Genomic DNA, 16,034 nt, shown 5'->3' with positions numbered 1-16,034 from the left:
TAGGTTTGAAATTTTTCTTGTCACCTCTCATTTCCTCTTAATATTTATGGGTTAATTTTCTTCTCAAGGACATTCCTTTAATGTTATTGTTAGAGAGGGCATTAAAGGAAGCAGGTGAGCATTTAAACACCTCCCTGGAAGTAGAAATCTTTGTGTGTATCCTTGTCTCTCTTCCAATGCCTTTTTTTTTTTGGTGGTACTTGGGATCAAGCCCTAGGGCACTCTATATCTCCAGCCCTTTTTAATTTTTGAGACAGGGTCTCACTAAATTGCCTAGATTAGCCTTGGCCTTGAACTTACAATCCTCCTACCTCAGTATCCTGAGTAGCTGGAACTGTAGGTATGTACTACTGTCCCCATTCCAGGGCTTTACTTTTTTTCTGAGCTACTTACTGCCACTTGGTACATTCATTTGCTCTTTCTTTAATGCCCATCTCTTCCAACTGAACACCAGCTCCTTGAGAGCAGAAACTTTGTTATGTGTTTGTGTATGCACTTTGTACAGTGCCGGAAAAGAACCTGGCCCTGCCTAGATCAGGCTGACAGGATAGAGTGTGAAGGGGAGAGTGTACATTATAATGCCATTTTATTTTTAAGAACACGTTTTTACCTTTGCATGTGTGGGCAACTGCATACACAAAAGCACATGCTGATAAAAGTCTAAAAGTACATACTCAGATGTTGAAGGAGATCATGCCTGGGCAGCAGACTTACATGCGATCATAATTTAAAAAATTATTTTCTGGGTATTTTATAAGTTTTTAAAAACAAATATAAGGGCTGGGGATATAGCTCACTTGGTAGAGTGCTTGCCTCACAAGCACAAGGCCCTGGGTTCAATTCCAAGCACCACAGGAAAAAAAAAAAAAAAAAAAAAAAAAAGAACAAAAAACAAATATAGCTAATTTCACTTGTAAAACAAATATAATACAAACAGAAAAATAAACCACTTCTTAAATCTGAACCCCAGAGTGATTAAGCAATTTACTCAAGATCACACAGCTGTTAAGTGATGGAGCTGGGATTGGAACTGAGGCCCTCGGGTTCCTCCATGTAACACGTCCTTCCCTTCCACAGGGCTATCCTCTTCCCTGCTGCATCCATGTTTTCCAGTTTTCCAAAAGCAGCCCCATCAGAGGGGAGAAACATGGACAGTTCACACTCCTCTGAGAGGTCCATAAACAGCTACCAGCAACACCAAAGGGGATAATGAGGTGTCAGAGGGACTGGGTCTGTGGACCAGGTGTAGGTCAGAGTACGCAAAGAGGACCACTATGCTTTTCTTGCTGCCATGCTTCTTGGGAAGTACAGGTCAGAGTCCCCACTCACTGGACTCTGAAGGGCTATCTGAGGTACACTTGCTGGGGTAAACTTTAGCCAGATGCTACAGGATACCAAGTCCTGGGATGAGCACGGGGGACTGGAGTGGATCCTGTTACTGGATGCTCACTCAGGCAGGGAACAATGGCTGTTTTGACCTACGATTGTAGCACTATCCCTAATGCTCCATCTGATGTATGTCCCATGTATGTCAGCATGAGATCATGGGGAGGCAGGCTCTGGGTGGGGAAGTTTCAGAAATGGGGCGTGGAGGTGGTGTTTCCAGTACTGTGGGGCTCAGGCAGCAGCTCTTGATCCACAGGAATGTTCTAGCAGTGGGAATGGTCATACTGATGTATTCCAGCTGAACAGAGAAAGAACATATGTAGCTCAGATGAGACGGCTGGTGAGGCCCTGGCTAGGGCAGCTATCTTGCTTGCCAAGACCCTGAGGATCTCCTGCAAGGACTTCACCAATAAATAAAGCCACCCTTCCTCCCTGAGATGGACACAAAAGCCCAATGGCTCTCAGAGGTGGGAGGCAGAGCAATCTAGAAGAAAGTTAAGAGCAGCTGCCTCTCTACTCCCTGCCAAAGCCAGCTTAGCCAAAGCCAGCTTAGCCAAAGCCCCAGGAAAATGCTGCAGCACATGAAACATGAAAATGCAAACCACAGACAGTCTGCTCTCCTTCCCATACACATGTTCAAACAAGACAGCCTTCTAGCCGTAGCTGATGACTTCTACAGGATGAGGTCATTCCTATGGCTCCGTTTGTGGCTTCTGCTCTCCTTTCATGACAATGGGCCAGTTTCCACTTATCTGACCCATATGTGCAGACAGGGAATAAGCAACAGCAAAGCATGATGACTGTGAAGTCCCCTCCCCACTCCCCCTCCTCGAGAGCTAGGCAGAGCCAGCCAGGAGATAGGCTGGATAACCCGGTCTAGATCTCTGCAAAGGAGTCCTAGAGAAAACCTGCAGGAAGAGGCTGGTGGTGGGGTCTCCAAGATTTGCATTTTCTTTCTCCTCTGTGGATCTCCCCTGGCTGGGCAACACCCTCCTGAGTCTGAGAGGTGAGGGTGGAGGGCAAAAGGAAACTGGCTGCTGGGGATCCATCCTCTAGTGGCAGGCTTAGGTAATATGTTCAATGTCCCACCTTTAGGGATGCTGCAAGTATTCTGGAGGCCAGAAGAGACCTCCACGTCGAGGATAAACATGGTTGAAGGGTGTGGTCTGAATCCGATCAGAAGCTTCACCCGCTGGCTCTACAGTAGAGCTACAACTGCTAATAACCTTCTCTCAGAAAGCACAGAGGTGCTGCTGGAGATAGAGGAGAGGCAGATACTGACTTTATCAAGACCCTGGAGCTGACAGTCTCCCGATGCAAGTTCTTAGTACCTTCCCTCCCTCTCCTAAGGTTCAGGAGGGATTGGAGTGAGGTGAGTGACAGGACCTGATGGCAAAACTCCAGGGTCTCCTTGCCCCCAAGCAAATCTGGTACCTCTGAATGCAGTCCCAAAGGTGGTGGTTTTGGGGGGATGGCAAATGTTACGGTAGGGTAGTAGTGGGGCTTCTGGCACTCTGCAAAGTTTCATTTGAACATAAGGATTGAGAGTTGATCTGTCATAATGCAGTAGTCATAAATGACAGTCTTGATCTCAGAGCTGCAAACCCCCATACTTCCCTACATGTGGGAAGGAACTATTTAAGGTTAAGCAGACCAGACTACAACAAGAACAACCCTCCTCTCAACTTCTTCCTAAAGGTATTTGCTTAGTTCATTCTGAGAGGAGCATGGATGTCAGGTCTCAACACAGTATCCCTGGACATTGCCAGATGATATGTGTGGTGCGAAATGGAAGGTCACAAACCCAGGACTACAGGATTCTAGGTTATAACTCAGGAGTGGACAACAACCAGGCTGCTACTGTAGCCAGTGCCAAGTGATGAGGTGGAACCAGTATGAGTAATCTGCCTTTGCCCACTGGCCCTGAATAAGCTGACTTTTCTGCTGACTTGAGCATAAAGGCTACCACAGAGTCTTGGGACCTTGCCCCCATCTGAGAAACAGAGAGAAAAAACATGAGTTGAGGTGGTGGCTACACCTCAGGAGCCCTGATGTGTTCATTTCTAAAGTAACTCTGAACACCAAGGCTTCTCCCAGGCACATGGAAACCCAGTTTTTAACCAAGGAATTTTTGCTCTTAGTTGGCTGGTAAAGGAAAAAAAGATGAGGAGAGTGGAGGAGGCCACCACTCAGGGGTGCTCTGAGCCAATGTGGTAGGGGAGCATGGGCCACACAGGCAAGAGAAAAGGGCCAGAGCCACATTCTGCATTAAGAATTTGAGTCCAATGGCAAAGACTTTTCTGCCTTGAAATTACTCAGTTTGTTAATATTCCAGTCTTTCCACACCCCAGAGGCAGCCCTGGCTCACTGGCTTCAGGGGTTTTAAAGCACCCAGGGGGAGAGAGAAGAGAAATCTGTCATCTTTAAATGGCCCCCAATGATGACTCCATTCCTGTGGGTTGAATTACATTTCCCCTGTCCCGTTAACAAAGTCCCATTGCCAAGTATGGCTAATGCTTGTCCACTCTAAGCTTATTCTGCAGTGTTACCCTCACCTGGACCACCCTGTCACCAAACCCAGCCCATTCAGGAGACTACACACCTCTCCCAAGAGGGAGAAGCCTCCTCTGCACACCACAGCCCTCTGGCTCCCAAGTGCTCTCCACTGCAGTGTATTTAATTCACTTCTCACACATGTGCACCCTGTTGGTAGGTGTGAACCACTGGAGCTGGGGCACATGTGGCTTGGAGCTATATAGTACTTGCTGATGAACAGACAGACTCACCTGACAGCGATATGTAATAAGGAAGCAACAGAGACCCTAAGCCAGGCCAATATTTGATTTGTTTCTTTGGTGAAAAGTTATTCTAAAAATTGACTGTGTACCCAATCATCACACCAATGTTCTCCAATAATTCACAAGTCTAGCTCCATCCTTCTCATGGAGGTCAACATATTTGATAATCGTCAAATATTCACCATTCCAGCTTTTTCTTTAATGAGTTTATGTAATTATGAACACATACACCTACAGGTCTCTTTTTTTGTTTTTGTGGTACTGGGGATTGAACCCACAGGTGCTTTACCACTGAACTACATCCCCAGGTCTTTTTACATTTTATTTTGAGAGAGCAGCTTGCTAAATGAAGCACTTGGCTCTGGTGCTTCATTTACCTTCTGAGTACTAGGGTTCGAACCCAGGAGTGCTCTAGCACTGAGCTATATTCCCAGTCCCTGAACTTGCCATTCTCCTGACTCAGTCTCCCATGTAGCTGGGATTCAGGCAAAGGACATTATTTTTCTTTTTATCTTTTTCTATCACACATGAGATGGCAATGAACATTTTTGTATCTCTTTATGCATTTCTATGAGCAACTGTGAGATATCTGGAAGTAGAAATGCTAGCTCATTATAAATGCATGTTTTACAAAGGGTACACATTTGTGGATCTGGTCATATCTAATTTACACCTGCACTCACTGCACAAGAGCAATGAGAATATCTAGGCATGAGAAGAGGGGGAAGCTCAGGTCTCTGTCTCAGTTCTCTTGGAGTGTGCCCTCAATGGGGTAACTTCTCCATAGTCTGTGCTAGCTACACCTATAGAGTCCTCAGTCAGTCTATCCAGACGTATGTGGAAGGCACCCAACTGTTAATTCATGGCAACTCTCAGACTATTAAAAGAGCCCACTATTAAAAGAGCACTAATGAAGTACAAAAGGGAAAAAAGCCATAATGATGACAAGAATGAGGGTGGAGAGAAGCAATGAGAAACAGACAGCAATTCATTTTTTGAAGTTAGGAAGCAGAAGGCAGGGTGTAGATGGTTGAGACAACACTGCAGGAAGCTGCTATCTGGAATGATCAACAATCTACATGGGGGTGATCACCAAACTCGCAGAGGGAGCCTAAGAGGGAAGCTGGGTCCTGAATAACAGGTACAGAGGACAGGAAAAAAGTTAAAACTGGGATTCACTTAAGGGCTGTCTACAGAACGGTTTCCCTAATTGGCTCTATTCGTTGTCACATTCCAAGGGCAAGCACTTACTGCCAGGTGCAAATAAGAGAGCTGGTCTCCAAAAATACTAAACTGAAGGACTAGAGCAGAAGTTGGCAAACTTTTCTGTAAACACTGGGCCAGATAGTAAATATTTTAGGCTTTGCCATCAGAATAGGTCTCTAGCTCTTACTATTCCTCATTTGGGGATGAAGGTTGATGACCAAGAATGGTATCAAACTGCACATCTCAAGCAAAGCCTTCAGCCAATAAACCTCACCCTGATCCACATAGTACCCATTCAGCACAAGGGCCTACTATGAGAGTAGAGTTAAATGCAAGAAGGGACAAAATCCACATCAACTTGTATGAATATCAGCCTGGTGCTTGCTTGCTTTCTTTCTTCTTCTTTTTTTTTTTTTTTTTTTTTGAGATGGGATATTCCTTGTTGCCCTGGCATCAAATTGATCCTGAGAAAGGAAATTCTGCTGCCTCAGCCTTCAGAGTAGCTGGGGTTATAGGTAAACATCACTGCCTCTGGCTCTCGTGCTTCATTATTATTTTGAGTACTGGGATTGAACCCAGAGATACTCTACCACTGAGCTATATTCCCAGTCCTTTTTATTTTATTTTATTTTGAGTCAGGGTTTCACTAAGTTACCCCGAATGGCCTTGATTGAACATGTGATCCTCCTGCCTCAATCTCCCAAATTGTTGGGATTACAGGCATACACAGAGGTGTTCAGCAGGTGCTTCATTTTTCAATGTGAATGAGCTACTGTGAAAAGCACCAAATACTAGGGGAAAACAAGCAGTTTGAAAAAGAGTGACCAAGATAAACAACCAGAACCAGATTCCAGAGGGAATGAAAGAATTTGAGGGTCAGGAGATAATTTTGAAAATAATTCTAATTAGCATACTAGAGACATTCAACTCAATTTGGCCTCTTTGAGAATGGAATAATCAGAGAACCAGAAAAAGGAGAATTAAAAACATCACAACCAAATTAATGCCTTTACTAGAAGCTCTAGAAAACAAAGTGAAGACAATCTCCAGATTGTAGGAAGTAAATCCTACATGGAATGAAGAGACAATAAAATAAGCACACAGGATCAACCCAGGAAATGTAATATTAATTGGAGATAAAGCTCAGTGGTAGAGCACTTGCCCAGCATGTAGCCCAGGGTTCAATCCCCAGGACAGGAGGACAGGGGGAGGGGGAGTTGGAGGCTGTGGTACACCTGGATTTAAAGCAAAAGGAAATGGAGAGAAGGAATTTACCAAAGAAATAACAGAAAAAATATTCATGGAAGAATGCCCTAAAGCTTCCTCAATTTGAAGGGTTCAAGAATACCTAGGCAGGGCTCAGTTTGGCTCAGTGGCAGAGTGCTTGCTAGGCATGCATGAGGCACCACATAAAAATAAGCAAATAAAATAAAGGTATTGTGTCCATCTGCAATAAATAAATAAATAATACAAAGATACCTAGGGTAACGAATGCAAACAACAATAAGAACCCCTCCACCCAACAACCCAAACTAGACACAGCCTTACAAAACTTCAGAAACAAACAGCAAGAGAAACATACTCTATGCTTCCAAAGAGGGAAACAATGCAAAAACAAAGACCCCAAACAAACCCCAAGTTAACTATAAAGAAATGAGCATCAAAACTGGCATCAGATATGCCAACAAATGAAAGCCTGGAGTTAACAGATCAATGACTTAATGTTTGGAGAGAACAAAATTTAAATTCTGTATTCACTCAAACTATCCAATCAAAGTGACAGCAAAATAAAGAAATCAAAGTTTACCTCCCACACATTCTTTCTGAGGAACTTCTTACTAATGTACTTAGCTAATCAAGGAGTAAAACAAGGAAGACACAGAATGCAGAAGACAGTGAAATCTTGACCCAGGAAAGTTGTGAAAGGGCGTCTCTTGTTGAAAGCAATACCCCCATGCCTACAGAATCACCTGCCCAGAACTCTGCAAACAGGGGGATGAGGAAGGAGAGAGATCAAGTTATGAATTATCCAACTAAGTGTCTGGATCATTTTTAAGAGCATGGTGTAAAAAAAGTCCATTATTCTTTAACCTCAACAAGAAGAGAAGCTACTAGAAACCTCCATGAAAAAGCAGTAGTTGATAAAACAATAGTTCAAATATGGAACAAATTAAAGAACAGCATAATTTGGAGGATTTGCTGAAATGTAAGAAAATAGAAGCCATTCAACCTAGACATCAGAAATACTCTCCTTTGGCATGAGGATTATATGCTGGGCAGGTAGAAAGGAAACTAACATGCCACATAATGTAAACATTGTTTACTGGTTTTCAACTGAGAATCAATTTACAGACAAGGCATAAAAGACTTCATGGAGGGTTAGGGACCTAGCTCACTGGTAAGAGCACTTGCTTAGCATGCACAAGGTCTTGGGTTCCATGTTCACTCAACAGAATACACACGACAACATGAAATAAGGGACAATGGTGCAGAGATAGAGAAGGACAGAAGAGGTGGTGCAGACATAGTGGTGATACGGATTTTATGTACTTAGGATTCCACAGGCAATTTAAAAAAAATGATTATAGACACCAAAAAGTGGGAAGAGAGGACAGGGAGGGAGGACGAGGAAAGAATACTTCTACATTCTTAATGAATAAGAAAGGTGTGTATAAGCTGTTCTGGAGTTAAGTGTCTGGAGGAAACCACCAGAAGCATGAAACCCCAGGAATGTTCTCAACAGTAGCTGCTTCTGGGAAGTAGGGCCAGGGCAGGGCAGAGAGGTGCACGAGCCTGTTCCCATCCACTACAAGCCTTTTGGTACTATTTGCTTATTTTACCACATAATTACATATATGGCTTTGATAAACACCCTGGCCCTACCCAGGAAACAGTTATTCAGAAAGGTCCACAATCTGTTTTTTGATTAAGTTCATAAAACAATTCTGAGAGTTCTATAAGAACTATCTACTAATAAAACCTGACATTTTATTATACCTCCATTTAAACCTGAGATACTATGATTCTATGATTTCATATGATAAAAGAACCCTACTAAGGTGAGTTAGCCTAGCTATTTGATTCCCCATGTCATTCAGAAAAACTGACTCTTAACAATTCAGTGACTCTCTGGTATTGCCTGATGGCTGTAAGCCTGCAGTATTTCTATTAGATAATCAAGTCACTCTAGTGTGTCCAGCTAAAATCTGTCTGGCAAGATGTTCCCTGCTGGTCATGTTCAGAGATGTCTCATCACATGGCTCAGCTGCAGCAGGAGGGCTGCAGAGGACAGCCACAGGGGATGGGCTGATAGGCCTGTGCCAGTTAGTGCTAGAGCATCACCTGAGGAGCCTGGTACTTGGGCTTCTCCAATTGCTGCAGGACATGGGTGAGAGATAGGAGTTTAATTTCATTTTGTTACATATGGATTTCCAGTTTCCCCAGCACCATTTGTTGAATAGTTTTTGCACCTTTGTCTAATATGAGAGAACCATATTTATGTGGGTTTGTCTCTGTGTCTTCTATTTTGTACCATTTTTTTGTCCTACTTTGGTGCCAGTACCATACCATTCATCCTGGTCCTTTTTATTTGGAGACAGGGCCTCACTAAATTGCTGAGGCTGGCCTCGAACTTGTGATCCTCCTGAATCACTGGGATTACAGGCATGTACCACTGCATCTGGCTTAAAATAAGCATCATTTAAAGACTTAAAATAAAATAAAAAGAATAATCATGCACAGAATACACAGTCCAAGAAGCCAATCATTTCTAGAACTCTGGTCATTCTCTGCACTGCTCCCACCAAGGATACTCACCTTCTTGATTTGGGGGTTAATCATTTGTTATTTTCATGGTCTTATTACATCTGTATGCATCCCTAAACAGTATGTTGTTTAGTTCTGCTTGTTTTTCAACTTCCTTCACTGGAATCATACTGTGTGAATTCTGCGTCTTGCTCTTCTTACCCTACATGGTGAAATTCATCCTTCATTGATGTAAGCAGTTATAGTTCATTTACATCAACACAGAGAGGTATAAGGTATATACCTCAGAATATACCTCAGTTTATTGATCTATTCTACCATTATTTGATGGTTTCTAGTTTTTTTCTATCATGAACAACACAATTAGAAAAACTTTTCTGGAAACAACTAGTCTTTCAAAATGTTCCTTCCAAACAAATCTTCATCCCTTCCGAGATCTGGGTTTTGCCTCTGCAAAGAGCACAGAGCAAAAAACCCTGGCCTGTGGCTAAAGTACTGGGTGTTCTCTGTAACTGAAAGATGAGGCTCCCTGCCCTGGCCTCCCTTTCACACAAGGATGCCTGTCTCCTCCTCTGAACCTGAGATTCTGCCCGCTGCTTTCCAGCAGACAAAACAATCGGCCTTTTTAGAGGCAGTCTGGGTTTCTGAGTCACACCCTTCTTTGACTATCTGACCCCTTCTTCCCCAGGTAAGAGGGAATGGAGACCTCAATGAAAGAGCTCCATTGATAGGCTACAGGCGTGAGAGCTGAGGCAGCAGGAGGAGCTGATGCAGGCTCTGCCCCACCTGGATGGCAGAGGGAGCATGACTACGTGTGATGCCAGCCATCTGGCCCACTAGTTCCACGTTTGCCACCTGGCGAAGGGAAGAGGAAAGGAAACCTACCAGGGTCAGGACCAGTCACTTTTCTCTGTGTTACATGTACTGTTCCCCTCAAGGTTCCCATGACGAAAAAAGGGAAAAACAGGTGAGACAGCAATCACATTCTTGGATACTTACCATAAGCCATCTGCAGGGTGCTCAGTAGACTGTAACCCATGACAATGGCCATGAAGTCAATTTAAGAGGTTAAGACCAGTATTTAAAAAGAAAATAGACAAGACTGGAATTAAGTAAGGAATACTGACTGGATTGTATCCCACAGTCATTTTGTTTTGTGAAACTTCTGCTTCACTTATATTCATGCATATTTATTTATGTGTACTGGATCACAATGTAAAATGAAATTTGCGGGGGGAAGAGACTAAACATTTCCTTATCTATTTCATAACTGTCCCACGGAAGTATATTCAGTTACTAACCCGATTTAACTAAATTAAATAGCTAAAGCTACTTCCCCAGCTTCATCTGTGCCCCATAGCCCAGTTGCTTCCCCCACCTATGCTCCCAGTCTAACAGCCTCCTTTCTGTTCCTCTTTACTCCCTGGACCATGTGCTATCCTCTCAGTCCAGAACATTCTCCCCATACCTCTCGCCAGCTCTCACACAGCTGGTTCCTTCCCATCTGCCAGGTTTCAGCTTGAGTGTTCATCTCTGATGCAAAGAGTCTTCCTGGACCCCCAGTCTGAGCAGTCCCTTGACTGCTCATGGCTACCAGGACACTTATTTCCCTGTTTGCTGCCTGCCTTCCCCTCCAGAACTCCGAAGACAAGGTTACCATCTGCTGTGCTCACCAGTGCATACACCCAGGAGCCACTAAAGCAGCTGGCATGGAGCAGGCCCTTCACACTTATTAAATGAATAAAGAAAGGTCCCAAGTTCTCTTGTTGCTAAACAGCAGAGCCAGGACTCCAGCCCAGGTCTGTCTGACCCAAGGCTTGTTCTTTACCCCTGCACAGCACTGACACTTGGAAACTGCCCATCACATATCTCTAGAAAGTGTCAGCAACCAAAGTCCATGCTGTCTTCACCATGTCATGGTGGGGGACCCTGAGTGGCTCACAAGGGCAGTCTCTTGTGGTGAGCTGAGAATATGAAGGGGATAAACGAGACTGCAAAACCTTCAGATCTGAAGAAGAAATTTGCCAATGACTAGAGAAATACCAGAAATTGGATGAGTACAGGATTTGTGTTGAGTCCAAGAAGGTGGCTTAGAAATAAGGGATAAGGGGCTCCCCAAGGCAAGTAATATTCTGGGAAGGAGGGCTAGAGATGCTGACAGGGATAGCAGAAAAACTCAGAGGCAACTTTGCAGGAGGAACACAGAACTTGGGTTGCAGTAATTACCCTTTAGGGTACCTCTGGTGGGCAGTGTTGAGTTGTAATTCTGAGACAAAGAATAGAGAGAAAGGAACTCCAGCCAGGACCTGTTCTGGAAGCCAGAGGAGCTGGCTACAGGAACACTTGGCAACACTGCCACCACGTGGCTGCAGAGCTCCTGACCCACAGGAAAAAAGAATTTACAGATAGGTCAGTTTGTGGGTTTATTTTTAAGCGGACACTTATAAAGCACTTAATATGGGTTTGGCTGCTGGGGCTTACAAATGGGCCCTGACATAGCTCCAACGTTCAAGAACTCTGTCCTCTACATCTAAGCTTTAATCGAATCCTCCTCTTTTTTATCTCCATCTTTTGATAGTAATTTGTCCCTCCTGCTACCACCCTAACATGCCTAAGAGCAGGGATGGCATCTAATTCATCTGAAGCTACCATAATAAGCATAGGACCCAGCACACCAGAATAATAGCAGCTACCACTTAATAGGGACTAAGTGCTTCCAATACATATATCCCTGAGTTCTTGCATTTCACCCATGAGGTACCTACCTATGAGGACCACCAGTGAAAATGTCAAGGAGGCATTTACTGCAATATGAGCTGGAAGTTCTTAGAGAGGCCAGGGATGGAGAAGTAAAGGCAGGCATCATCAGCACACGCATGGTGTTTTCTACAGACACCTCTCAAAGTTTAATATGTATATGACTCACAGGGGAATTTTGCTAAAATGCAGATTCTTTCAGTCTGGAGTGGAGCTTTCGATTGTTTCTAACAAGCTCCCAGGTACAGCCCACGCTAATGGTCCACAGACCCACATTCTAGGGCAAAAATCTGGAATAAGAACTGTAGTGAGCAGGCCCATATCTGACCCACCGGCCTATTTGTATACAACCCAGCAAACTAAAAAGGAGTGATATTTTCATTTCTAGAGGGATGGGGAAAGAGGAAGAGGAGGAGATGAGGAGGAGGAGAAGTCTGAAACCATCTATGCCTCACAAAGAATAAAATATTTATTCTTCGGGTCTTCACAAAAAATGTTCAACAATTCAATCTATCTGAGAGAGGATATATAGATAAACAAGGAGGAAACAAGGACCAGATCCAGGCCCTGAAGCAAACTACTGTGACTTCCAAATCCCTAGCCCTACTTTGGGCAAAGAAGGCAAGAGTACAAAGCACAGCATTTATGCTAAGAACGCAGAGAAAGAGAAGTTCCCACCTGGAGCTCCCAGGTATGCAGGGGTGGTCCTGTGGAAAGGGCTATAGAGACATGTAGGGCTCAGAACTAGGAAGAGGACCTTGGCAAGTCAATAACTGACTGCCTTTTTCAGTATTCACCTTGGAACAAAGAAACAGAAAGAAAGAGCAGTGATCACTACCACTTGTGTACAGTGCCACAGAAGTACTGCAAAAAATAAAACGAACCTTGTAGATTGTACAGGGTTGATTTGAATGGCAGAACCTTTTCAATTTTGGCTGAGGGTGGGGAGGGTAAGTGGAAGGATTGATGAAAGCAAAAGAAAAAGCCTGACAGCAAAATCACACCCCCAGAGTCTATAGTCTGGGGGCTTCTCCAAGTCATATTTGGCTACAATGCATTCTGTTACGCTTCAGCCACCTCATGTTAAGGAATACATTTGTTTAAATGTCAATGCTTGGGAAAGTAAATATAGTTGTCCATTTCCATCAAATCAAACCACTGAATCTGGCTCTCTTTCAATGAAGACTGGGCTGTTTTGCTTTCTGTTGTAAAAGGTTTGCTTTTTTCACATCAAGTGTTCACATATATTTCCAAAGGGCAACAATAGCACCCTTTCATTGGGATACAGAAAAAATTGCACCAAAAAGACTGTAGCAAGATATCCGTAAAGCCAAATGGCTCTTAAATGCTGGAGGGCAAATAAGAACAGAAGGATATGACAAAGTAATCATGTGCTAAAAACCAGATCCCAGAATTTCCTAGTTGGTAACCATTAAGGTCAACCAGTCTTCCTCCTGTTTACAGCAAAACTGCCTATAAAATCTAACCATCTAACCAGAGTGGCACAGGCCTGTAATCCCAGTGACTCGGGAGGCTGAGGAAGGAGGAGTGCTAATTCAAGGCCAGTCTCAGCAATTTAGTGAGGCCCTAAGCAACTGAGACCCTACATCAAAATAAAAAATAAAAAGGGCTGGGGATATGGCTTGGTGATAAAGTGCCCCTGGGTTCAAATCCCTGGTACCAAAAATGAAACAGAACAACAACAATAAAAATCTAACCACCTAGAGAAAGAGAGAGAGAAAAAAAAAAAAAAAAAAAACATGTGTCATGAATGGCTTTGGGCATAAAATACTCTTTTTCTTCTTGGTAAATTAAAATATGCTTGCACTCAAAAACAAATCTCTGCTTATTACCCATGAGTTCCTGCCTTCTCAAGTCCATCCTACTTGATTATCTTGTTTGTCTCCCCTAACAAAAATGGGTTCCTTCAGAGAAATGACTATCTTTGCAACACCCAGAACACTGTATGGCCATACTGTATCACCACACTCTTACACCAATGTGTAAGACAACTGAAAAGACAGTTCTGCTGCCACCTACTGGCTGTGTGATTTTGGACAAGTTTCTTAGTCTTTCAAAACCTCAGTTTCTTCATTGTGCAGTTCTCTTACAACAGGATTGTATTGAGGATTAGAAGTGCTAACATGTGTAAAATATTTCACATGCTGGTTAATAAGACAGTAAGGATTTAATAAGTGCTAATAATTATTACCATTAAATAATAAGGTGAATCTATTATTTCAGCCCACAAATCAGCACATTTCCCTCCAAACATACCACAATAGAAAGGTTTTCTCAACCTTGACAGTACTGACAGTTCTTTGTTGGTGGGAAACTGTCTTGTATATTGTAGAATGTTTCACAGCATCCCTGGCTTCTACTCACTAGATGCCAGTCACACACACACACACACACACACACACACAGAGTTTCGACCACAAATATTGTCTCCAGAGATTGCCCAAATGTTTCCTGGAGGAAAAATTTCTCCCTTCTTCACTGAGAACTTCATAGAATATGCAAATTAGGCATAGAAAGTATGGTCACCATAGATCCTAGTTTCCCACCATCCCATCATGCCCACGCACAGCCACCTCAGCCACTATTTGCTTACCACTCAGTTGCCTTGGAGGGAACAGATGATAGGTGCTGTAGATATCATTGGAGAATTGCAACTGGAGCTCAGGGGTGCCTGTCAGGAGCTGGGCCACCTGTTCTACTTGAAATGGTGTCTTCTCCAGGATCACAACAGCATCCTCTCCATTCCCATCCCCAGAGTCCTCATTCACCTGTGGGCAGAGATACTATCAGTGGGTCCACGCACAGAGCCACAGAAGCTTGCAGAACAAAGGCAGAAATTCCCAAAGCCTCTGAAATCACAGCTTTTAGGATTTCATGCCCTGTAGTCTTCTTTCTGAGGAAGTCTAGTCAATGGTACTGATGTTTTTGTTTTTTCCCCAGAGAAAGTGTCTTAACTCAAATCCTTGTGGCAATTTTCATACCTTTCTTCCACAAGATGAAAAGTTTTACAGCTGTCTTCTCTTCTAGGTTCTTGAGACCTCTGTCAAACTGGGGGTGGGGTGGGGCAGCAAAAGGCAGACAGAGTAGGTAATGAATGATGGGGAGGGATGTTAAAAAGGAAAGGAAATAAAATGCTAATACCGTCAGGACACTTTCCCCTTCTCCAACCAGTTGCAAAGGTTACCTGCCTCCCAGGGAGTTGTTCCTCTGAACAGAGTTGTTAATGACCCTGGGGCAGCTTCGTTCTTGCCCTTGGATCATTCTATTTTTTGGTCAAGTAGGCAAGAGGGCATGAGAACAAAGGAAATCCAAATCTGTAAAAGGGGTAGAACACCCAACTTCCTCAGGCACCAACTTCCAACTTGGACCCCCTCCTCTGCCTCTGTGGAGAAGTCTCTGTCTCCCTCTCTGTTCTATCCTTTAATTAAAACTTTTTGCTCTTGCCTCAGGACTCGGATTCTCAACACTGGTATCAAAACCATTCCTATTTTAGAAGAAAAGATGAAGAAACTGAGGTCTAGAGCGATTAAGTGACTAGTCCAAAGTCACATGAACATTCAGTGTTAAAACAAATTAGAATCTCAGTCTCCCAACTAAGCCCTAGCCCAAAGGGTCGCATGCCTTCAGCAGGTGAAGCACACTTAAGACCAGTGAGGCTGAAAAAAATCAGACAGGGCCTTGTAAAAAAAAAAAAAAAAAAAAAAAAAAAAAAAAACAAAAAACAAAAAACAAAAAACAAGGGACACAGAGAGGCATGAAAGCTTAAGCCGCTTGATCCTCCCAAAGACGTGAACGCATGCTAGTAATTTTAGGGAATCTGCGCTTGGCTAGAACTCCTCGCTAATTTAAGATGTTCTCCATTTTACCTGAACCCCTGCTAAACAGTTGAGCACATGATATTAGAGCCAGCAGTGTATCTGTCTCCGCAAAGATAACTCTGCTGTTCTGAAAATCAAGGATGGTACCTATCAGCACGCCATCCAGTCCCTGATAAGCATTAAGTGCATGGATTTAACACGCTGTCTCCTGTTAGGCTAAAGTCCTATAGCACAGGGATCCTATCTCCTACAATCTCAACTTTTTTCCAGGGACAGGACCCAG

At 43.5% G+C, this 16,034-nt stretch overlaps 1 protein-coding gene across 1 annotated transcript in view; it reads right to left on the bottom strand.

The window, feature by feature from the left end:
• Positions 1 to 16,034, bottom strand: part of DCPS (decapping enzyme, scavenger) — a 39,151-nt gene that overhangs the window by 21,472 nt on the left and 1,645 nt on the right. Inside the window, exon 2 of the mRNA XM_079105315.1 lies at positions 14,527 to 14,701. Within this exon, the coding sequence (XP_078961441.1) occupies positions 14,527 to 14,701 (175 nt within the window). The remainder of the gene's footprint in view (positions 1 to 14,526; positions 14,702 to 16,034) is intronic.

The sequence above is a fragment of the Sciurus vulgaris genome (genome assembly GCF_902686455.1).
Source record: "Sciurus vulgaris genome assembly, chromosome: 11".
Taxonomy (NCBI): domain Eukaryota; kingdom Metazoa; phylum Chordata; class Mammalia; order Rodentia; family Sciuridae; genus Sciurus; species Sciurus vulgaris.
This window is presented reverse-complemented; position numbering and strand designations above follow the sequence as displayed.